Here is a 25608-nt window from a genome sequence, read left to right as displayed (position 1 = left end):
TATTCTGTGGAATCGATCTATGCCCTTGTTAATCTCCATCCATATAGGAGTCACTTTCTTTAAGACAGATGGTGGTAGTTATTTTTGTGGCATGGTTATATTTGACTGGTTTTGCAGAAGATTATAGTCATGTACTGCATAATGACATATACAATAGTGGTCCCATAAAATTATAATGGAGCAGAAAATCTATTGCCTCATGATGTTATAGCCATTTTAATGTCATAGCCTAGTGCATTACTCACGTGTCTGTGGTGATGCTGGTATAAACAAACCTACTACACTGCCAGTTGTATAAAAGTACAGCACATTCAGTTACGTACAGTACGTAATACTGATAATGACAATAAATGACACCGGTTTGTGTATTTACTTTTTATCATTATTTTAGAGTGTTCTCTTCCTACTTATTAAAAAAAAAATGATTAATACAGCCTTGGGCAGGTCCTTCAGGAGGTATTCCAGAAGAAAGCATTGTTATCATAGGAGATGACAGCTCCATTCATGCTATTTCTCCTGAAGATCTTCCAGTGAGACAAGATGTGGTGATAGAAGACAGTGTGATGATCCAGACCCTGTGGGCCTAGGCTAATGTGTGTGTTTGTGTCTTAAGTTTTTAACAAAGTTTAAAAAGTAGAAAAATAAAGTTTAAAATAGGAAAAAGCTTATAGAATAAGGATATAAAGAATAGTTTTGTACAGTTTTACAAGATGTTTGTGTTTTAAATTTAAGCTAAGTGTCAAAAAACTTTGACAAAAGAGTCAAAGTTTGAAAGTTTGTAAAGTTAAGTTATGGTGAGTTAAGGTTAATTACTGAAGAAGGAAAATTGTTAAATGAATTTAGTGTGGCCTACTTTAAGTGTGCCGTGTTTGTAAAGTCTACAGTAGTGCACAGTAATGTTCGAGGCCTTCACGTTCACCCACCACCCACTCAGTGACTCACGCAGAGCAACTTCCACCCCTGCAAGCTCTATTCATGGTAAGTGCCCTCCCTATACAGGTGTACTATTTTTTATCTTTTATACTGTTTGGTTTTTTTTACTGTGCTTTTTCTATTTTAGATACACCAGTACCATTGTGTGACAGTTTCCAACAGTAAGTATTCAGTACAGTAACATTCTGTACAGGTTTATAGCCTAGAAGCGATAGGCTCTACCATGTAGCCTATGTGTATAGTAGGCTATGCCATCTAGGTTTGTGTAAGTATACTCTAATGTTTGCACAATGACAAAATCACCTGACATATTTCTCAGAATATATCTCCATTGCTAAGTGCCACATTTCTGTATATTGATGTTTGGGAAGCTAACTCAAAACATTTCTAGAGAGAACTTTTAACATAAAAAATAATTCCCTTTCACTTTTAGAAAAGACCAAAAAAACAAACAAAAAAAAAAACAAGTTTCAGAAGATTGTTTCTTCTGAACTGAAGATTGGTGCCTAAAAGAACCTACAAAGTTAAATGATCAGGAAAACATTAAGAGATTGGGTCATTATATTTTTTGTTTTTAACTATATTAATAAGCTTTCAGGAAGTCAGTATTAGCTGTGTTACTAAAATCATGACCTGGTGTTTAACCAAATCAGCAGCTTTAAAAATTTTAACTCATATAACAACGTTTAATACTGGGGCTTATCCTTGGGCTGATTCGGTCCCATCTGCCTTAGCCCTGCCATCCACATAGTTTCACACACCGTCTGCCTCACTTGCCTTCCTTGTCTGCAAGTGTTGAATTTGTGACTTTTAGCACATTAGTTAGCTTTGCTAAGGGTCACAAATGCTACAGTAACACCCAAATCTCAGACTTGATGACAACCAATGTTTTCACTCACGTTGCATGGCAGTGGTTGGCTGCAACCCTGCTCCATGTCTTTTTCATTCCAGGATCCAGGCTGATGGGCAGCCCATTTGGAACATGCTGTTCTTACAGAAGGAAATTAAAAAGCTGGTGGAAGCACAGTGGCATATATTAATACATCCATTGGCTGAGATGAATCCCTTGCCAAGCCCAGTGTCACTGAGGTGGGGAAGTATATTTCTCTTGCAGGAAATAACTGCAAGTGATGTTGCAGCATGCAGGAATGCACTGTTCCACAGAATGGGGAATGAAAAACTGAGTGCAGTCGTACTGTAAGCTGCCACGCTCACTGTCTGAAAGGGAGAGGGAGCCTTCAGACAATGCCAGACAACTCTGCAGCAGACCCCCAATTTAGGCCCTGTAAATCAGAAATGTAAGAAATAATTTTTGCCTAATGCTACCAACTTTGGGGATGCTTTCTTATGATAATTAAAACATTTCTCACCAGGGAAATTTCCCATTGTCTGTGGCCCCGGGGCCAAGCCTTCTCTCCTCACATCTGGCCCCTCCTCTATACATGCCAGGCCTTACCCCTGCTTGAGGTTATCAACCAGGAATTTCCAAAACTCCTTTCCACTTAGCCCTCTTTCTGTTTCACTTTCTCCTTTCAGACCACATGGGAAGCAAGGCAGAGGTGAATGCCGCTTAACATTTGTCCCCCCGCCCCCGCCCCCAAAAAAAAACCAAACTCATTCAAGGCATTTCCCAGATAAAAGGAAATCAACTTCTCTAAAGATAAATTTTGTCATTCTTTCAAAAGGTTGCAGCAGCTGCTGTGATGGTTCTAAATGCCACTCTTCCCTCTCTTGCGACATATGTACAAACTACAGAAACAGGATGAAAATATAACAAAATTTGAACAGAAAATGCCTCTCAAAGATTTCTTCCTACTTTAAAAGTACTTTTTATTTCATTCTCAACAATGAGGATAAATCATTTTTATAACACAGATGTTTTAACAAATATATTAACAAATTTAGGTAAAGGTAAAAAGTGGCATCAAAGTGTCCCGAGCAAAGGCTGCTGGGGTGCACGCCAAATGCTGTGTTTGCCGCTAAGCCCCCAGCCTCACGTGCCCACTGTCCCACTTTCTTCTGTGCAGGCAGGGGCTGCCTCCCACCTCAGTCACTTTTGTTGTTTAAGACAGGGTCTCACTCCGTCGGTCAGGCTGGAATACAGTGGCACGATCATAGCCTACTACAGCCTCGAGCTTTTGGGTCCAAGTGATCCTCCCACCTCAGCACCCCCCAAGTAGCTGGGACTACAGGCGTGTGCCACCACACCTGGCTAATTTTTCAAAAACTTTGTAGAGATGGGGCTTACTATGTTGCTCAGGCTGCCACTGCTCTTTACCAGCCTTTCTTGCTCCTCATGCTTTGACATATGAACCAATCCCAGCCAGTGGGACCCCAGGTGATGTCTGCTGGTGGGCTGCTGGGGGTGTTCCCTTCTAATAAAGACAAAGGAGAAAGTCTCCTTTTCTTTGGCCAGATGTTATGTCTGCAGTGATAGTATCTGAAGCAACCGTGTGGATCCCATGAGAACAGCCTAAAGGCCAGGGCAGTGGCTGAGGTGGAGAGCCTGGCTCTTGATGACATCATTGAGCCACTGAACCAACCCTGTGACCACAGACTTCTTGCCCCTGCATATGTGAGTTCACCACCATGGTGGGTGCAGTGGTCTGTTACAGCTGAGGGCATCCAAATTTTAGGAACATACAAAACAGTTTTCCTCTTCCTGAGGGTCAGGGCCAATGATGAGTGGGGCCGAAGTGAAGAGATAAACGCAATTTCCTGTGAGGCAGACAGAAAGCAGCTTGTCCGTGACGCAGGAGCTCCATGCTCTGGGATGCATCTTGTTGGAGAATGGATCCCAGCCTGAGTGAGCAGCCCACACTGATGGACTGGAGATAGCGGAAATGAAAAATGCCTTCTCTTCCTTGCTTCTCAATAAGTGATTGCCTTCCATTTCAGGCTGCAGAGTCTGAATTCCCATCTGCTGGGAGCACGGAAAGGGGCACAGCATCCTGGTTCCAAACCTGAAGAGTCTACACATCTCTCACTAATGAAGCCATCACAATATGGAGCCAGGTCTTCCCATTTGAACGAGGAGAGAGGACAGGGTCACATTTGCTTGCCTTTTACTGCTTACTCACTGAATAGCATCAGGGAAGGTTTACTTTATGAACCTGGCACAAAGTAGCTTCTGGGCCTGATGTGAACAACATTCACTCTGCCCTCTTCACAAATGAAAAGGTGGAAAATTTCTGACTTCTGGTAAATTCACATTGCAATGACTGTTTCTCTGGACACAGATCTTGCAGTTCTCCCATCCCTCAAGGCTGCTGTGATTGATTTTAAAAAAAGTCTTTCACGGTTTCAGGAGAAGAACAGTTGAAAAGCTGTAGGTAGAGGTTAATTTGGTGTTTACAAATCAAGTGATAGTCCACTCTATCTCATGGCTCAATGAATAGTAGGATTAGGAGAGAAATTTAACTTCACTTTTGTAGTGAATCCCTTTTTATATGTACCTTTAAAAACTTCTGCACTTCCTTTTTTTTTCTCCTTTAGTGAACCTTAGCATATAAACAAGATAATTTTTTTAAAAAGCATTTTATATGTAGAGATGAACTTTTATATTTCTCAGACTTAAATTTGAAAGCAGGTAGAGTAGTCAGTTTTTTCGCCTGCGTAACAAACTCCTTTCCCCTTTTTTAAAGAAATATTTTATTCTTTTTAAGAGATGGGGTCTCACTGTGTTGACCAGGCTGGTCTCAAACTCCTGAGCTCAAGTGATCCTCCTGCCTTGGCCTCCCAAAGTGTAGGTATTACAGGTGAGAGCCACTATGTCTAGCCTCAACTTTTTCTAGAAAATTCTGAGAATTGTCTAATCTACGAACTCCATCTACATGGTTAGTGCAAGTCACCATGTTACTACAATATGGCCCAAGCCATGAGTACTACCCACTCTTCAGAGCCTAGAATCCTGGAGAGAGTTTACCTCTATTTCATTCTGTCTCCAAATTTTACAGTGTTTCTTCCTGCATCTTGTGAAAACCTTTGCAGATGGATATTCTGTTCTGAACACTTTTCTCAGAGGTGCATCATGCTGTGTTGCTGGAGCCTACATATGTATAATACAACCCTTGTTACCTTATAGTAATTACTATATAAACTTTGTCGATGCGTTACTATAAAGCTGGGTAAAAGTTGTGTTAGGTTTACAATATACATTTTTTGTTGCATACATTATATACATGTTTATAAATTGCCTTGTTTTGAACCAGAGCCAGGCTTATTCCCATTCCAAATGAGAGCACCAGTCTCAAAACCTCCTGCCTCCTGCTTCTGTTAGGCTTTGGTCTTATCCTCTACCCATGAATTGTTTCTTTGCTTTCCACATAGAACCCCAACTCAAGCTACTCCAACTCAAAAGCATAGAGAAATTATAAAATTCAAGAACAGATATTAGAATGGAAAATGAGTTTAACTTAAAAGAATACCAGCAGTCTCATGTTTAAAGTCTAACAACTTTATGTGTTTATTTTTGCTTTAATCTTGTCATGGGTAAATTTTTAGCTGTTCATTTTTATACAACAACACAGGTTCAGAGATAGCATGAACACATTAGTCTCTACAAGGCTAATTCTACCCCAGCACCCATCAAAGTGACCCAAATGACACGCCATGCATCTTGAGTGACCGTGCACTGCCATATACTCTGAGCTCTACTACAGGTAATGTTACACGAAATTGACATTGTAACTGTGTTTCAAATGTCTCTTAGAGACAGATACAGAACAGTAGGTATAATAACCTCTGAAGATTTCCAAGAGTAATGAGATTTCGCCAAGGCTTGTTGTATTTATCATGGATAGTTTTCAGGAAATAACTTATGAGAAAGCCTGATTGATTTGACAGTCATTTGGACCTGTGATTTATTTATTAAATACAATTTGAAGATTCCTAAAATAAAGTATTGCTAATAAATTATAGATCCTGTATCTTTTTTATAAACAAATAATCCCTTGTGATTTTTAAAGTTGCAAGAAAATGCTGATGGAAAAATTTTCACGATGTTGAAATAGGTATAAATAAGCTTATACAAAGCCACTGTCTCAACATCAGCAGGATAAGAAATAAGAACTTCTGAGACATTATACTGTTCCCCAAAAAAACACTACTCAGTTTTTTTTTCCTTCCCCTTTTTCTCTCCCCACTCTGTGCTTTCCTCCTTTCCATCCTTAATAACTGAGCTCCACCTATGGTTTTAATCTTACTAAACCAGAAATTGGCTTGGTTTCATTTGAATTTCCTTTTATATGTGCTCATGATTAAAAACAAAACAACAAAAACCCTATTTTGATCACAATAAGATCTCTACTCTTTCTAACCATTTACTGTCTAGTATATGAAGTATATGAATTATTCTAATTCAATAGGTTCTAATGCAATTTGGCAATAACTAGTATTTGGATTTAAAAAGCCATTGGCATAAACAGAAAGAGATGTTTAGGGGAAATGAGCAGGCAAGCAAATAATTTAGAAAGAAGTGATGGTTTCTGTGGTTAAAAATAAAAGTCTGGGATTTAGTTTTTCTTTGCCATACAGAAAACAGATGTTGCTATTTTTGTTCAAAATACAAAACTTAAATTCCATGCTTAGACTCTGGAATGTGTAAAGTAACTATGGATACCAAATTTATGATTTTAAAAAATCTGACATTTAGTCTTCTGTTCATATTTGAAATCAGGAAATAATTGTGCTCCTGAAATGTTAACTTTCTATATAACAGATTCACTGATTTACACTCAGAAACACTGAAGATACTCTCAGTTCTGGGCTCTCTTTGGGGGCATAAGGTTATTACACTAGTCTCTTGGGAACAAAAAATAAAAATAGGTCATGGAGAGATGTTCTTGCTCTTCCCTTTTCTCCTTTTCTATAATCCTTTTCTTCCCCCAGAAAGATCTTGAGAGAGAGACAACCTGGCTTTCACCAGCCTACTGCTGCGCCCTTGCACAGCTGCTGGCCCACTTGGGTGGAGGATTCCAGTGGCACCCTCCACTGGGACAGTCCCACCCCCCGTCCTGGTCCCCAGAGGCTCCATGTCTCACTCCCCACCCCATCCTTCAGAAACTAGGTGAACTAGTAAAACGGAGTAATTATCTTCAGTTTGCTTGAGTGTTGGCAAGAAATTCCCAATCTCATATCATTTACTCTTATATGTGAGAGAAATAATTATTCTAATTCTGCCCTGTCCCAACAAATCTAAGCCTGTTGGAAGAAATCATGAAGATAACAATTTTCATCCCATTGGGTCAATATTGAGTGTTATCTCTAAGGCCCCCACTAGGGTGTAAGCCCCAAGAGGCCAGTGATGGCGCCTGAGTGCTCACCAGTGGATACATTCACTCAGACATAGTCACTGCCTGGCGCACAGAAGATGCTCACACACACACAAAAGGAAAGAATAAAATATACAAACACACTCACAGCAATAATAGTGACTTTCCCAATGTAATCTGTTTATAAGATTGATCAATCTGTTATAAATGCAATGATGCTCTTCTATTTTTAAGAAAACTCATACATTTTCCTTATACAAATTATGTATGTGAGCAGAGTTTACATTGGGGTCTTTTGGAATGAACTAATTACTATTTTCCAGGTTTGTCAGAATAATCATTTATCTGAACCCACTAAAATTTCTATTTGTCTCTCTCTTTTTTTTTTTTCCTGGCTGCCCATGAGAATGCTGAGACATTATCAAATAGATTTCAGTTCTGTGGCCTGAACTGCAGTTGTGTAAGTGCTATAAATCAAAATCATTTGCTTTAGTAATTGAAGAGTACACTCAAAGACAATATTGTAGATGTTAATGTTTCAGTGTGAACATGTAATAAATTAAAAAGAACAAACACTGCTTTCTAGAATAGAAGCAAAAGTTATGGGTTTTCTCCATGGACATATTTTATTCATTATTCTACTTTCTGCACACTATATGCTTGAGATAAAACAATAACCAAGATGATAAATACATAGACTGTTAGTTGTAGTCTGGGAGCCTAAATAAGAGGAGTATTCTTGCTTAATGTCCCATGGTTCTAGCTTTTCTCCACACAGCAGGATTTAGAGGTTTTCATTACTACACGAAGAAGTCATCATTTGTCCTAAGACAAATGGGAATTTAAAACTTATACAAAAGACATCTTTTTCTTGGGTTAGAGATGTCTGATACATCATTTCTACAGGACTAATTTTTTTAATTATATGAGCAACCTGACCCACTGCATTATATGGATTAGAAAACTCTCTAAGAAGCAAGAATATCAAATCACTCTGTGGTTTGTTTTTGTGAAATTGTCTGTTGTAAATTGAGCACTCACTAGTATTCATGTTGCCATTTGCAAAATTACCACTATGTTAAAACTCGCTCTCAGTTGTAGCTGTGACTATGTTTATCTGACTTCAGTTTTATTGTCCACGATTTGGAACGTGAACGGAACCTAGGACAGTAAAGGTGTTGAGGACAGCAATAAATGAGATCTCATGGATCCATTTGCATCAGGAAAAAAATGGAATAGGGACTGCAATTTTACTAACTTCACAAATAACTGAGAATGTTCGTTTTCTCACTTCAACGTTATCTCCTTCACTAAAAGCGTAAGTACGGAAAGCATAATTCATGATGTAATAAACTATAACACCTCCTTTTCTTAATTTAAAATATTTCCTTTCATATTACTCTCCCTTGATTTGGGCTTCTGTATTTTCTTAAAAATGCTTTCCTTTACATTCTAATTTTGACCACACTGGAAACTGATTTTACAGTTTTTTATTAAAAAGTGTTCCAAACCATTTTTCTTAAATGTGATTCTGCCTGTGCCGTCAGTCCTACAAAAGCAAGCTTTAAAATTAAAATGCTGTCTTCATTAACAGACAAGCAAAGCAGTAACCAATACTTTAAGAGAGAAGCCCATTTTTTGAATGGTGAAAAGTGGTAACAACTGCCTTTTCTTGATCTATGTGCAGGTGTCAGAAATTACTATTAAACACAACCTATATATAGTAAAAATCTGGTAATCCACATTTCTTATAAGTTACTTTTTACATTTTTAATGTCTGGGTATCCTAAAGGGTTTTTTCCCTGATACTTGACTATTACATCCGCCTTTGCTTCTGCATGAACACATTTTACATCGTGAATTATCTAATTAATATAGAAATATTTTGAGATAATGCATGATATCATATTTAATTTATGAACTGCCTCATGACAAAAGGTAATGAGAGCTGATACAATCCCTCTCCTGAAGTGGCAGCGAGTAACCCGGGCAGGCTTTGCTCTGGGTCACTCAACCCTCTCTCCACCACAATCTGCCACCAGTGCCTTCACAGTAATCTGCTTGTGCTCAGTGTCCTCGGAGGTTTTTGAGATTAACTTGGATTTGGCAAATGTTAGGTGGGATTTTGTGTTTAAATAATGCAAGGTTATAGGACTTCAAGAATAAATGAAACCACATCTCTAAATACAATCATCTATACCTTTGCTGCATGCTTGCTTTTTGGTGGAGCTTTGAACAGGGAAACTGTCTGTGATGATTTGTTAAAATGAATAGTTGCTACATGCTGTCCTCAAAGTCCTTAACTTGGATTTATTAAAGCAGTTGTACATATGATGCTGTGGTTATTACTAAACACATAAAAATCATCAATAATCAACCCTAGCCTCAACAACAGTTTGCTGTTCAACAGTGGTAAAAATAACAAATAGACAAACCTTAACATTACTAAGGATCAGCAAACAAATTTACATATTAGAAAAAATGTTTAGAAATGCATCTATTGGAAGCCTCATGGTATCAACTGCCCCTTGCCCTTTGCAATCCGCCACCTAGCCTAAGAGATCTTACTTTTAGTTTTTTAAAATATTTTGGAAAATGTGCAGAAGATGAGCTATTCCTAAATATTAGATGTAATTTTAAGTTAATGACTTTTGCCTTAATTCACTCCATACCATGTTTTCGACTAGATTTGTTTCATCCATTACTTTGGGGTAATCTCTCATAGCTTCCCAAACCTATTTCTGCAGCCAAGAGTAACTGCTATGGAACTACAGGAAGGCCTCACATTTTAGGCAAGAGATAAAGTGCCAAACTTAACTATGTACATAAAACATGAAAGGTGGGATGATATGGGACAGGAGTTTTAGAAGGTATGAGCTCTAATTGATTTCAAATTATTTCACTGAATCCAGAGAGGACAATAAAGGAAAGAAAGTAAATAATTGTTAATAGTTTACATTTCAGTTATTATATAACAGAGCATTAGTTTTAAAAATCGTTAAAATTTCAAAAGTGATTAAAATCAAATTTGTTTTTCCTTTTCTGTGATTTTCTATATATTTTTAAATATCACCTAGTCATGAAATATAAAAATATTCATTTTGATTCAACCCGAAAAGCAAAGGTAACTGCAAAAAAGCGATGGAAAGATCTTGGAATGAATTTGAGACATATTTAGCTATGGCAGAGCTCTTGCTCATTATTCATATAAAAGAAAGGGATGGCCGGGTGCAGTGGCTCACACCTGTAATTCCAGCACTTTGGGAGGCCAAGGTGGGTGGATCACAAGGTCAGGAGATCAAGACCATCCTGGCTAACACGGTGAAACCCCATCTCTACTAAAAATACAAAAAATTAGCCAGGTGTGGTGGAGGCCGCCTGTAGTCCCAGCTGCTCAGGAGGCTGAGGCAGGAGAATGGTGTGAACCCAGGAGGCAGAGCTTGCAGTGAGCTCACATTGCGTCACGGCATTCCAGCCTGGGTGACAGAGCGAGATTCCGTTAAAAAAAAAAAAAAGGGGGATGATGTTTAGAGCTTTAAGTAGGATTGTTCTGCTATCAATATGAGGCTGCTGTTGGTCATATTAAGTCATACTACTTCTTAACACTGCTTTTATTAACGAGACAGCTTCATCTATGAAAGGCTCATGCTTCTAAGTTGCAAATTGTACTGCTACTACTAAGTCATCGTGAATGAAAACACAGCAATATTTCAGTATACCAGAATTTCCCAAAGGGTGTTCTTTAGAACAACACAAGTTCCTTGCAGTGTTACTAGGTGCCACTCAAAAAAGTTTCTGTGGTCAAATTAATCTGGAAAACACTGGGCTAACTGACAGTAGATATTTGTTGTGTTTTTCTCTCCCCCGCAGGACATTTAAATTAGAGCCTTTGATGTGCTCATGTTCACTATCTAAGATGGTATGTGTTTTCCAAACTTATTTGATCCTAGAATCCTGTATTTAGAAGAGCATCTTTGGAACTTGTGTTCTTTGGAACACACTTTGGGAAACACTGGATTCTATTATTTCTACAGCTAACTAGCTCAAAAGTCAAGATATCAATGACTTAATCCAGAGGCAATTAAACAGGCATAGTATCTAACAGTCACGTCATTTCTCCAGAGCTGGATGACAAATGCTGGTGTGACATGCTAAGGCAATTTTGGGGAACTATTAGGGGATGAACAGTCTAGTCGTGGGTCAAAAGGAGGAAAAAAGAATTTCTGAAATCATTGGAAAAGTTTTATACAAAGTATATATTCCTATAGTTTCAAATATACAATGATATGCTGCCTTTTCTAAACACAGACCTTTCATTGACACAGTTGCAAGAGAGATCTGGCAACAACTTAGAGAACAAAAAAAATCAGGAAAATCAAGATACACCTTGATACACAAGTTCCTTGCAATGTTACTAGGTGCTACTCAAAAAAGTTTCTGTGGTCAAATTAAACACAAAGGAAATTAAACGCAGAGGAAACAGTGGACTCAATTTCCTAGAATCCAACAGTGGAATCAACTTCCTAGAATCACTTCAGATTAAATTGAAATGATGATGCCATCACTCTCATGCAATCCTGCTTGCCATTTACCCAAAATGATGTAATAATTACACTTGTATGAAATAAGGCCTGTTTTAAATTATCCAGCTTGCATCCTTCACTATAACACTCTCTGTGTAATATTCTTATGACATATACAAGGTTCAAGAAGCCAATACCTCAGTCCACAGCAAGGAATAAAATGCAGCCACTGGTTACCAGTAATATGTACATATGTACACAGATATGTCACATTAGAACAGCAATTCAGAGTTAATTGCCTTGGGGCAAGTTGGTCATATAAAATAAATACAGGTCTTGGGAACAGCTTTGGAGCTTTCTATATAAGTATTGTTTAGTCCTATGGTGAAAGAATTGTAGATACAATTAATTAAAAAAAAATTTTCCTAGCTGTCCCTCCCCCAACCTATGTTAAGAGTACAAATTGCCAGTGGAGCAGCAGCAGAGCACTGCATTAATGGAGACCTGGGCCTGGCATCCTGCTGGGGTCTCATAAGCACATGGCCATTCCTGTCTTCATTTCTAAAAGACTGTAAAACCATCCCAAAATTTGGCACCATGGGGACTATTGGCAATTTGAACTCGAGCTAGCTAGGGAGTCTAGGAAGCCTTAGGTGACAATTCCAAAGCTTTGGCAGTGCTGCTTAGGGAAGCTTCACATGCAAACATCTCAAATCAATTTCCCTAATGGCTAGATTCAGCATTCCCAGGTCCCTGGGGAGCAGCCAGTGTGCATAGGGCACCCCAGGAGTGATGTCTGCACATCCCCAACAGCTGGGAAAGGGCTACGGAGAGAGAGCTCCAGAAGGAAGGGAACAAAATACTCTGATTTTAGATATAACTATCCTAACTATTAATGAAACTGCTGCAGTTTTGCCTAGAACTTCTATCTTTTGAAAATCTACAAGCCATAGTAGGGGGGAAAGAGGCAGTAATGGGAGTAGGATATATACACTATTTGGTTAACGTCAGAAATGAATTAATTGTACAAAGCAAAATTTAGAAGACGCCTTGTGAACCTCAATTAGAAAGTTAAGTAACTTGTGCACTCAGCACCATCTGTTAAGAAATTCTGCAGGGCACGTAACCACTGATTTACTAATTTAGTAGCTTTTCTTTTTCATCTTTATCAAAACACTGCGCTTTCATTTTAGACAATAAAAATAACTGGAATTTAAAAATGTCTTTTCCTTGCTATTATACATTTTTGTGCTACGTTAAAAATAAAGAAAGTTGGCTATGGGCTATAAAGTGCTGACACCATTGGTGCTGATTTCAGTTCGATGGTGGGTGGGAGCAACTCTTAGGAGTCAGAATGTCCTGAATTTCCAAGCAAACTCAGCCGCCTGGCCTGGCCATCTCAGCACTGCTCACAGCCAGCACTTGTTTTCCACATTCCCTTCCCTGTCCCCACCCCAAATATTAACACACACATCCACATATTCAGTGTCTCCCCATAGGCAAATGCTTAAATCTAAAATGGTGGCAGATATTTTGTACTAGAAGATTCTATGGCTAAAAAACAATAACCAAGGTTCTAACTGTAATGCTGGAAAATACAGTATACAAAAGTAAGCAAATCTCATGGGAAATCATTAGCAATTCTCAGTGCAGTCAAAGAAAGTTAAATGCTTGGAGAAATCAAGACAGATTGCAGCCCTCCACATCCACAAGGCAATTTCTTCACTCTCTCGAATTCTCTCCTGGACACTGCTTTGGGAAAACTCTACAGCAGTAGGAGAGACAGGGCAGGGCTCCACGGCAAGGAGGTGGCCGGTGAATGTGGCATATGGGAAGCTATAACCACAAATGCTTACAGGGAAAGAACAAAACCAGGTGGATACAGAGGGGTGGGAGGCAACGAAAGTTTTGTTTGGCTGTTTGAGTCACCTTAGGCAAAAGAGAGTGACCCAGCATTTTCTCTGAATAAACTTATAAAATACCAAGGTTGGAGAAACGGTACATTAGCGATACAGGAAATGGAGAGCAGCAAGCCAGGCCCCTAAGTAATTCTGGCCCACTTATCAATATGGGTTCACGCTTGAATTCCTGACTTGCTGTGTTGCCACTGCCAGGTCCCTTTGCTGCCTCCCATGCAGGCCTGCAGGCCACAGGGGGCGGTTTGTATTTGCCTAGGGAAAGCTCCCTGATGTGGATGGAGATTTGCAACCAGATGTTAAAGACTGCTGCCTTTACATTGTCAAGGAGAAGCTCATCCCAGTAGTTTCCCACCAAATCCCAAGCTGCAGTAGCTTGGAACTCTGCACCTGGCTTCAAGGAACACACATACAGTTATAGGCCGCTGCTTCTCAGAACACTGTCTGAGACTTGAAAATCACTTGGAAAGGGGCAAGGAAAAACACAAAAACTGGCAGCTTGAGCTCAATTCAGGGTGGTAACCTCACCAGCTCACTCCTTTCTCAATGCAAACAGCTTACTTGTCAGGGAACACTGTGACTCATTCAGTATCATTTCCTTCATCTACTGTTGAAAATGGAAGGAATCATGGTATTGTGGCTTGCTTTTTTCATTTCCCCTAACGTGGTTTCTTGGTCATGTAAGAAGAAAAATCAGGGTGTCTGTTGGTGAATTTAACAGCTGCCTATTACATACGGTAAGGACTAAGCAAAAGGTTAACGGTCATGCATGATTAGGATAAATGCACAAGCCTGGTCAGGTGGTATACAGTCTATTAAAGGAAGCAAGGGAAAAGAGTTATTTCTGCTGTGCAGGCAGTTGCCACTGGTCTCTCATCCTCTCTGCTTCTCGCAGTCCCCAAGAGCAGCCAAAATAATAAACCATTGCAAATCTGCTTCCAAGCTGCTACTGAGCAGGAAACATGGGCTCAGAAGAACAAAGCATTCTTAGGACAGCTCTGTCTCTTGGCAGAGGGTGTTGCCACATCAGCCCTGGACCACTCACAGGTGACGTAGTGGCCTGTCTCCTGCAGCACTGGGTGGCCTGTCCTGTCCACTGTTCCAAAGAGACGACACAACAGCTGATTCCTGGAGGACCCTGAACAGGATCTTGAAAAGAATCTTCAGGGAGACTAAATGACACATATGCTATTCACTTCATATACGTGACTCTACAGCTATTTATTTATATATTTTGGACACTGGATGAAAGAGTTGGGAAAACATGAAGAAACCATTTTCCAGTTTCTTAACTACATTGGCCAAGGGCACCCTCTGTTCGTCACTGATTATAGACCTAAGACCACCAGGGAGGGGGAATTCCATGTCTGGGATGGATGATCCTAATTACAACTCCCACACTTTTCACTAAATTAAAAGAGACCAGTGTGTTGAAAGTCCTTTAGTCTAAGGCAGCTGAGACCCCTGAAGGGTTCACTGCTCTTCTGTTTTGCTGCTATTTCTGAACTTCACCACCATGACTGTTATATTGTCAGGGCAGCCTCTGTAAAATGACTGTAAAACTATGCTCTTGGCCCCAAAGTGAGGTTCATCCAAGCGCTCCTTGATGAATCGAACTGCTTCTTCATTGCTGAAGGCATCCCAGAGGCCATCTGATGCCAAGATCATGAACTCGGGCTGAAGCTTGTCCAGGTCAAAGGTCAGGATGTCTGGATCTGGGATGACCACGTTGAGATTTTTCAGCGGATAATCCCCCAGGGACCGAGACATGGCCAGGATTCCCTGGACCCTCCAAGAGCCATTGAAACTGATGAAACCACCTAGAAAGACAGGATGAGCCCATTAGTTTGACCAGCTATTATCTCACATACCTGGGATAGTCTAGGTGCATGCGCAACAGGGTGACCTACTTCATGTGAATTGGGCCATGGGAACTCCCCTTAACCCCATCACTCCTGGGACCCACTGCATGGCCTGGGGTTTCGTACTTTACCAGTTGATCCTCATACCCTCATCCTGGCATCTTGAAGGATTTCAATAATATATCAATAAGAGTACTGAAGGTAGGGGACACATATGGGGGAGGGCATTGGTTTTAACTTAACACCGTGGTGACTCAGTGATTGACAGTAGAGAGCATGAGGGTAGGGATTTGAGGAGAGTGGCAAAGGAATGCTGAAAGGCAGGTGAACAGGCACCGTATATATCATTTGGCCTGAGGCCACTCTTAAGTGTGCCTATATAGATCTCAAAACAGCTCTGTCCCCCCAAATAGGATCAAGATTAAGAAAAAGCACATATTAGTATAGTCATTAAAAGCTCAGGTCAGACTACTTGAATGTGATTCCTGGCTCTGTCTCTTCTAACCATGTCTCACTTTGGATGAGAAACTCTTTCTCTGATCCTCAGTCTCCCTGGCTACAAAATAGAGACAGTATCTATTTTATTGGGTTGCTGAGAAATGAAGGTCTTATTCCACGTAAGTCATTTGGCACGGTCCCTGAACATAATATGCACTTAACAATTGTATCTATTATTTTTTTCTTCATTCACATATTTGTCATTTACTAAATACCTACTCCATGGAAGGCAATGTGCAGGATATGAAGTTATACAAGATCCAGACCTTTCTATAAAAAAGTAGACAGCCTGGCAGGAGAATTAAGCCACAAAAAGTATTAAATACAATAAGCACAAAGTGGTATTCTTCAGGGCGAGACCGGTGTCTGCTAAATGCTGTAGGCAGATGGAGAAGGGAGGGATGATTTCCAGTTCTGATCATGAGGGTAGAATGAACATTAAAGGTGGGCTTTGAGCGATGGGTGAAACATCTATGGGCAGGATATGTAGGAGGACATTCCAGGAAGCGTGGTCTAGCAGGCAAGAGCATAAAACCCAGTCCTGGGTTTCAGCTGGGGTCTCACCATTCACTAGCTGTGTGTGCTTGGGTACATAAGCCTCTGTGAAGTTCCAGTTTGTTGGCTACAAAATGAGAATAATATTATCAACCTCTTAAGACAGGCAAAGAGAAAGTGTATGTGTAAAGTGCTAGGCTTTGCTGCCAGCACACGATGAGCACACAATAAATGACAGCTAATGTTGTTGGAAACAGTATAAGGAGTGGCGACAGAAAGACATGTATTTGGCCCAGACTGGCTGGACCTTACTGTCATGCTAAGCAGGAAGGGGAAAGATGTTCTGAAAAGAGGCTGAGGCCAGAGAAAACACACATGAAGATGGTAAAACCAATCACTGTTTCTTAAGCCCTGTATAAAATATGCTGTTGATCAAATTATGTAAAAGAACAGAGAGGTTAGATTAACCTCCTTGGAGACAGTGTCCAAATTTGCTTCTACAAAGAATCAATGTAGGGTGCAGGCGTGGGTAGCGGGTATGACAGGGAAGAAGAGGAAGGATAAAATGGCCATGATATTTCAAAAGAGAGCACTGAATGGTAAGATGACATTTTCAGGTGTATTGTGTATACGTCCTTGCCTGTGCTGATGCAAGATTGGGCTAACTATCTTAATTTCACAGCGGACTCCTACAGGCAGATGGTGTTTTACAAGTAGGAAGCCAGAGAACTTTGCTTCTACTGCCTGGAGGTCATCAAAGCTTGATAGATGCTCCTAAAATATCATTCGTTTCATCCCATCAACCGAAAACCTGACCAATGCTTTCATTAAAAACTATTTTGCAACTCAAGCAGTCACTGAAGCAGGAGGTTGTAATAAAATTCAACACATTTTGACTTAACAGTATGGTTCCCTACTGTGAAAACTAAAATGTTGATTAGGTTCATTCAATTCATTCACTGGGCAGAAGCTGACCTGTAGAGATCGAGAGTCAATGTGCAGATTAACCCAGACAGCAGGGGCCCATCCTGGTCAGATACTAGTGTACATGAACACCCCGCTTGCTCCCCTCTGACAGCTGGCCTGCTGCCTGGCACATCACGAAGAGCATACATCCTGCAGCTCTCAGTCTGAAAAGTTACAGAATTCTTCCCTTCCATAGGTATAAAGGTATTCTCTGAAGTCGAATTATGAAAATGTAATAATCAACTGATAATTATCCTCTGAGTCTTTGTCCAAACGTCACTCTAGCAAGGCCCACACAGGCCACACTACTTAAAACTGCAACTCTCTGACACTCCCCTTACCTGCTTCATGTCTTTCCATAGCAGTTATCAACTTCTAATATACTATATGAATGACTTACTTTTACTATTTTTTTTTTGTTAATGTCTATTTACTCCATTCCTCACCCCCATGCCAATTTCAGAATGTAAGTTTCATGAAAGCTTGGGAATGGGGTTTTGTTTTATCCCCAGCTCCTAAAATATTGAATAAACCAATGAATGAATGAATAAGGGACCCCTCTACCCCCAACCTTGCTCTGAAATATTTACTTATACCAGGCACTAAGCCAAATGCTCAAGGCATAGAGATGAACAAAACCAAGTTCCTGCCTTCAAAGAGGTGACAGGAAGGCAAGGCAGATAGGAGAGCCAGGTATGTCCATGTATTGTAAAAGGTGACCCAAGACGTCCACATAGGATGCTGGGGAAAGGCAGAGGGGCATCCACCCCAGAATGGGAAGGCCCTTGCCACAGTGTGTGACATGGAAAGCTTCCAAAAGAACACCTTAAACTGAGTCTTACGGGACAAGTAATCGTGACCCAGAACAGCACTTGCAAAGGCACAGAGGTATCAGAAACAAGGTCTTTTTTAGGAATGATTAGTAGTTTGGTGTGGCTCCGAGGGAAGCAGCATATATCAACAGGCTAGAGAAAAGTGAGAACCTGGGGCCCAAAGATCTTATTAGCCTTTAAACTGGAAATGGACTTTTTAGTTCTTTTGGAATCTTTGGCTATGAAGGAAGACAGATTTAGTGGCCATTTATTTGATAGGCAATGTTACAAAGTCAATCTCAGTCACCTCAGTAGCAGCCTCTCTAATACCGGGTAACTGAACATTTTATCCAGGAGCTCTCCAAGCAAGCCGCCTTGGTCACCAGCAAGACAGCTGACATTTCTTGGAGGTGTTCACAAGCTCACCTGCTCTCTTTATCCTCTTTCTTTCCTTCAACTGGTAAGGCTTGTGATCATGAGACAAAGGAATAGCGTTCCCATCTTTGTCACACAGGACCCCGCGCGAGTCACCCACATTGGCCACAGTGAGGTCTTTATCTGATAACAGAGCAATCAAACACGTTGTGCCTGAAAAATAGAAGAGGGAGAGAATGCGGGAGGTCAGCAGTGCATTCAGGTTCCATTGCTTCTTGTGGTAACTGGATTCTTCAGTCATTAAAATTGCTTCTGCTGGGTGAGAATTTGACTCCAGCCACTCTGAGAATGATGGCTGTTCACTTCGACAACAGTGATCAAATCTGACAGTCAATTTTCTTAACCATGTTAGAGTGTCACTAAAATAGGCTAGGATAACATTATAATTTTCCTAAATCACTTTGTCTCTGCTACTCTTAAACACATATCAGATTTAAAAGGATTAGGAGAGAAACAAAATCAGTTTGAAGGTTCAGTCGACTGATAACACACTTTAGACTTCTGCTTGGTGCTGAGTTTCTGTGAAGTCCCAGTTGGAAGTGGGAAGGATTGGGGGGGATGTGTGGTGGGCTCCTCATTTCTAGGAGGGCCTAGAAATGCCAACAGCTGAATCCTGTGGAGCATGAGGAAGCTGCTGATGTCAGGACAGGTTGAGCTTGCCTATTCAAAGTGTGACAGCAAAGACTGGTGGCCGGAAACAGGTCAGCTCCAGCGTGTGATGGAGGCAGACCGTAAAGACAGAAGCAGAAAAAACTCTGGTGATGACAGAACTGAGGCCTAGGGAGAGGGTGGTCCGAGTCAGAAGAAAGCAAGATTGAAGATGTGCTTGCCTGAAGCCCACACAAGACACAAAGGATAAGCTCTGCTCAAATCCTTTTTGAAATGGGAATGGATAAAAGCAAACAGAGTTGAACGGTCTGGTCTAGTTGGAGCCTGCCCTGTCCAGCTCCTTTCTGTTCACTTCTTCCTTTTTGACAGTGTCACTCAATATGCAAATACCTGCTGAAATGCACAACCCATTCAGCTCTTGCCTCAAACATATCTCCCTTACTTGTTAAAATTATGCACTAATTAGTCTTCATTAATGTTTCCTTCCTCATTAAGGTCATATTCTACAACAAGAATGTTAACTGTGTCTAAATGGCTCTTTAGTTTTCATGGAACAACAAAAAACACCGATTTCTTATTTTTTTTTTAAGAGATGGGGTCTTGCTCTGTCGTCTAGGCTAGGGAGCAGTGGTGTGATCATAGCTCACTGAAACCTCAAATTCCTCGGCTCAAGCAATTCCCCCACCTCAGCCTCTGTAGTAGCTGGGACTACAGGTGCATGCCATGGTGCTGGCTTGAAAAAAAACACTGAATTCTTTTTTTTTTTTTTTAATTTTACTTTAAGTTCTGGGACACATGTGCAGAATGTGCAGGCTTGTTACATAGGTATACATGTGCCATGGTGGTTTGCTGTACCCATCAACCTGTCATCTAGGTTTTAAGCCCTACATTCATTAGGTATTTGTCCTAATGCTCTCCCTCCCCTTGCGCCACACCCCCTGACAGACCCTGGTGTGTGATGTTCCCCTCCCTGTGCCCATATGTTCTCATTGTTCAACTCCCACTTATCAGTGAGAATATGTGGTGTTTGGTTTTCTGTTCCAGTGTAAGTTTGCTGAAAATGATGGCTTCCAGCTTCATTCGTGTCCCTGCAAAGGACATGAATTCATCCTTTTTTATGGCTGCATAGTATTCCGTGGTGTATATGTGCCCAATTTTCTTTATCCAGTCTATCATTGATGGACATTTGGATTGGTTCCAAGTCTTTGCTATTGTGAATAGTGCTGCAATAAACATATGTATGTATGTGTCTTCATAGTAGAATGGTTTATAATCCTTTGGGTATATACCCAGTAATGGGATTGCTGAGTCAAATGGTATTTCTGGTTCTAGATCCTTGAGGAATTGCCACACTATCTTCCACAATGGTTGAACTAATTTAGACTCCCACCAACAGAAAAAAAAACCAACAACACTGAATTCTTAATTAGACATAAAGAATAAATACAGGTTGATATCAAGAGCAGAGAGAATAATTAAAATAACTATCATAATATAATCAGTTATTATAGTTCTGCTTGAAATTCCATTCTTAAGCTTATTTAACAAAAATGCCTTGATCAGATATGGAAACACATGAAATGTTGGTTAACACAGGATTTCTAATACAAAAGGCCTTGGGGAAAAAAAAAGACTAATTTCATGGATTATCAAAACAACTTTTAAAAAGCTATAAGAATGAAAATTATTAGAAATTGTTGTTCCCAGTTTTTGATTTTTTTTATATTGGAAACTGAAATTTTGGTATTCAACATATCCTCACTTTGTCCTCAAACATCTGATTTAATTAAATTGTCCTACACAATCATAGCATAAATTCTCCTATAAGGCACAGTCTTAGAGTTTGAAAGGTAAAATAGAAAGATTGCTTCATGGGATATTACATGGCTTATAGGCATTACTTCAGCATCACTCTTGGAGTTCTCTCTCTATAGGACTCTTTTCTCTTCTCACTCCGCACTTTCTGGGTGAGCATGTCGCTGACCTTGGCTTCCACACTTTCTAAGTCTATGCAGTTAGGCTGGTTGACACTCCTGAAGTCTACACCAACTGCCTAGTAGGCGTTTCCATTTGCCTGTACTCCAGGGGATCCAAGGAAAGGCTTTAGGGCCTCCATGAGAGGGAAGGGGAGGAATCCAGCTGACTGAGTTAAAGGCCCCTTCCCCAGCCGCATTTCAACTAGGACAGCTCTGCTTCCACGTGTTAACAGCTAACAAGTCAGCTGCCATGCAAGATTTCTTTTTAAAAAAGGGAGAAGGAGGCATTCTTGCAGCTACAAAAATAAAATAAAATTTAGTCCCATATTTGATTAAGAATCACTGAAGGGTTTTAAGCAGGATAGTGACACAATGAGATTCATATTTTAAAAGATGATTCCAGGGGCAATGCAGAAGATAGATAAATTGGGAGTAGTGAGAACAGGTGGAGTTAATGAGGATCTGAATTAATGTAGTAAATATAGGGATAGAGGATAGGTGATAGGTTCTTATTTTTTATTTTGTAGAGATGGGTTCTCACTATATTGCCTAGACTGGTTTTGAACTCCTGGCCTCAAGTGATCCTCCTGCTGGCCTTCTAAAGTGCTGGGATTACAGGTGTAAGCCACTGTGCCCAGCTCCTGTGACAGGTTTTTAAAAACCAGAATGGGTCACTTATAGAAATTGAGGAGAATAAAGGATGAGGAGAGTAGTTTAGGATAATACCTTTATATCTAGATGGGAGAAACTGGGCATTCCATGGACAAGGACTCAAAAAAGTCTGCTGGGGGCTTCTGAGAAATGCTTTTTTTTCCCCCCCCAACTAAAAGAGACACAGAACAGACAATGATTGTTTATTTGGCCCAATGCTAGCCTATGTGTTTCCCAGAAGTGTGGCAGCCATCTTGCAGCTATGAAGGGATATCCCTTAGGGTCATGGCAACAAGTGCGGGATGGTAGAGCACAGAGGTAAACAGTAGAGCCTGAGTCCTGGAGAATATCAGGGAACTGCTGAGCCAGCCTATAACTGCCCTGTCCTTGTTCAATGAGACAATAAATGCCTTTCTTGTTTGAGACTTTTTGAGTTGAATTTTTTGTTGTTGTTCCCTGTAATATCTGAATTTGATGAGAGATTTAGAGTGTGGCTGTTTAGCTACACAGTTGTCCCTTGGGATCTGCTGGGGATTGGTTCTAGCACCCCCTATAGATAGCAAAATCCATGGATGGCCAAGTCCCTTATATAAAATGGCTTAGTATTTGCATATAACCTATGTACATCCTCTTGTATACTTTAAGTCATCTCTAGATTACTTATAATCTACAATGTAAATGCTACGTAAATAGTTGTTATATTTTTTAATTTGTATGATTGTTATATTGTTTTTTATTACTTTAAAAATATTTTTTATCTGTGGTTGGTTGAATCCACAAATGTACAACCCATGGACATGAAGGGCCAACTGTACTCACATGCTATTGAACATACTTAAGATTGATGACCCGCCTTTGTCACAGACAAATCCCACTGTTTCTATGGGTAAATTAAGATCTATCTCATGGTGAAGTTTTCAGGACTATCCTGCCTATGTTAGCAACAGAATCTTAGACCTGGCCAAAATGGGTGAGCCCCAGATGGCAGGGTTATGAGTTATAGGTGGTATTCTAAATTACTGAAATGTCTCCATTCCTCTCTCTACAGAGGAAACCTGCCCCTATCCTGGGTGAGGTTTGTGTGGTTCTGGAGAAATAATATGTGCAAAGCAATGCTAAGCACTGGGGTGGGAGGCTTAAGAATGATCTGAAACAAACCAGGACACCAAAAAAAACTTACTGTTTGGGCTTTGCAGTTTTAGCTCAGGATTATAACAGATAGCTTACAGTCTAATCTTACTTGACAGAACAAAGTGCTTGTTGCTGGGAAACTACAGAAAAGACATTATGCCCAAGAGAAAATGAAAACATCATTTTCTTTTTATGCTTGAGACAAAACACTTGCAAGATTCTGGCTATTAGTTCTGAGATAAAATCTTTATTCCATCATAGCACTATATTTATCAAAAATACCAGGGCCTGACCATGTTACTTAATTCTGAACCTTAGGATATTTCTATATTAACAATTTAATCTAGATGAGAACTTAATTGCAAATCTGAAAGAGATCTTGGAAATTTAACCTAATAACATTATCTCACAGGTTTAAAAAAAACCCAAAAATCTAAAAAAAAAAAAAAGTGTATTCACATAGACTAGACTTCAATGTCCTAGCTAAGTAAGGTTTGGCAAGTTATTTGACTTTTAAGCCTCAGAAAATGGCACCATAATCCACTCCATTGCTCAAGCCAGAACCTAAGAATCATCCTTAATTTTTCTCTTTTCCTCTTTCCTGACATTCAGTCCATCATTAAGTTCTGTTACTCTTACCTCTAAAATATCTCTTAAACCCTTCCAGTTCTCTTGTTCTCACGGCATTGACTCCAGTCCCAACCACTGTCATTTTAGCCCCTGGGCTATTTCAGTAGTCCAGGTGAGAAACAATGGTGGCAAGTCCTGCACGACCTGGCTCCTAGCTAATTTGTCTAATATCATGTCACACCACTCCCTTCTTTGCTCAAGGCCTCCCTCCTGTTGCCCATACATGCCAACCTTTTTGTCATCTTTGGGCTTTTGTACTCACTGTTCTCTCTGCCTGGCATGTTCTCCTGTCCTTGACATTGGTTGACTGACCCATATGAAGATGTTGTAGCTCAAATGTGACATCTTCAAAGAGGCCTTTTCTGACAGGGATTGTATTTCCTCTTTATTTTGTTTATTGCCTTTACAACACACAATTATGTAGATATCTTGCTTATTTATTTAGACTATTTATTTATTTAGTGTCAGTCTTTCCCTTTAGAATATAAACTTCACAAGATATATTAGTCCATTCTTACACTGCTATAAAGAAACACCTGAGACTGGGTAATTTATACAGAAAAGAGGTTTAATTGGCTCATGATTCTGGAGGCTATACTGGAAGCATAGTGGCTTCTGCTTCTGGGGAGGCCTCAAGAAATTTCCAATCATGGCAGGAGGCAAAGGAGGCATGAGGCACTTCACATAGCTGGAGCAGGAGGAAGTGGGTGGGGGGAGGTGCAATACACTTTTAAACAACCAGATCTCACAAGAACTCACTATCACAAGAACAGCACCAAGAAGGACAGTGATAAATCATTCATGAGAAACCGCCCTCATGATCCAGTTGCCTCCCACCAGGCTCCACCTCCAACAATGGGGATTACAATCTGACATGAGATTTGGGCAGGGACACAGATCCAAACCGTATCAGAAGTTTTGGATTTTCCCACTATAATGCTGATGTCTAGAATATCAAAAGCACCCAACATTGGCTAAATAAGCAAATTAATAGATGAGTGAATAAGCATTCACACATAATGTCCTGATCTGACATAATGCTAAGCTCCTAAAGTCTTGCTCTGATAGGTCAGCCCAGTTCAGTACACAGTGGACAACACCATTGTCCACTATTGCCATAAAAGGAGCTATCAGATGTAGCAAAATACACTTTACACCCTGATGAAAACACGATGACCCTCCTGTACATGTATAGCTCATGCTCACATGCTCACTCCTGGTAGGTGGAGAGAACTTCTGGCCCAGGTATGTCCAAAGTTCTTTCCTCCATCCAGGATTCTGGTCCAGTGCAAATAACATATGGGTAGGGCTTCCATCCTCACCACACCATAAGCCATGGCACCTTGTGAAGCAATAAAGGTACATTACAGTAGTCATTATGACGACAATCTGTGTCCGCTTCTGAACTCAATATGTACTTCAGCAAAATGGGCATGTTTTTGTGTTGGCCTAATAATTATTGTTTTCCTTAGGGAAGACACACAAGTGCAAATTATGTATCAGTCTATTCCTGTAAACCAACATTCTCCCCTCTGATTTAATTTCTGGAATGCAGACAAAGTAACAGTACACAAAAAAGTTATTCTAAACTTAACTAAATATTTTGGTTGGATAATATTAGACAATTAATTCATTTGACAAGTAGAGCTTGAGAAAACTGTAAATCCTAATGAGGGTTATGCAACTTGGGGTATCTCAGACATCTTTTAGATTCCTAGTTATAAATACTTTTAAAACTTTCTCAGTTAAATTCATAACAAAGTTGTAATAATGATTTGTTCAGTACTATAAACTCTACTAAGTGGCTCACAAACATACTTGCAATTGATTTTCAAACATTCAGAGTGGGGAGGGCAGGTATGCTCCCTCTAAGCAGATGAGGAAAACAGGACTCAGAAA

The 25608-nt window shown here is 40.1% G+C and overlaps 1 protein-coding gene across 3 annotated transcripts in view; it reads right to left on the bottom strand.

The window, feature by feature from the left end:
• Positions 1 to 7555: 7555 nt before the first annotated feature.
• PPM1L (protein phosphatase, Mg2+/Mn2+ dependent 1L) overlaps positions 7556 to 25608 on the bottom strand; it is a 326033-nt gene continuing 307980 nt past the window's right edge. For all 3 annotated transcript variants that reach the window (XM_002814250.5, XM_024245323.3, XM_054552940.2), the window contains 2 exons: positions 18704 to 18865; positions 7556 to 15464 (listed from right to left, as the gene is read on the bottom strand). In XM_002814250.5, the coding sequence (XP_002814296.2) occupies positions 15118 to 15464; positions 18704 to 18865 (509 nt within the window). In that variant the 3' untranslated portion in view covers positions 7556 to 15117. The remainder of the gene's footprint in view (positions 15465 to 18703; positions 18866 to 25608) is intronic.

Source organism: Pongo abelii, chromosome 2 (genome assembly GCF_028885655.2).
Source record: "Pongo abelii isolate AG06213 chromosome 2, NHGRI_mPonAbe1-v2.0_pri, whole genome shotgun sequence".
Classification (NCBI taxonomy): Eukaryota; Metazoa; Chordata; class Mammalia; order Primates; family Hominidae; genus Pongo; species Pongo abelii.
The sequence above is the reverse complement of the archived record's forward strand: the minus strand, read 5'-3'. Positions and strand labels throughout refer to the sequence as shown.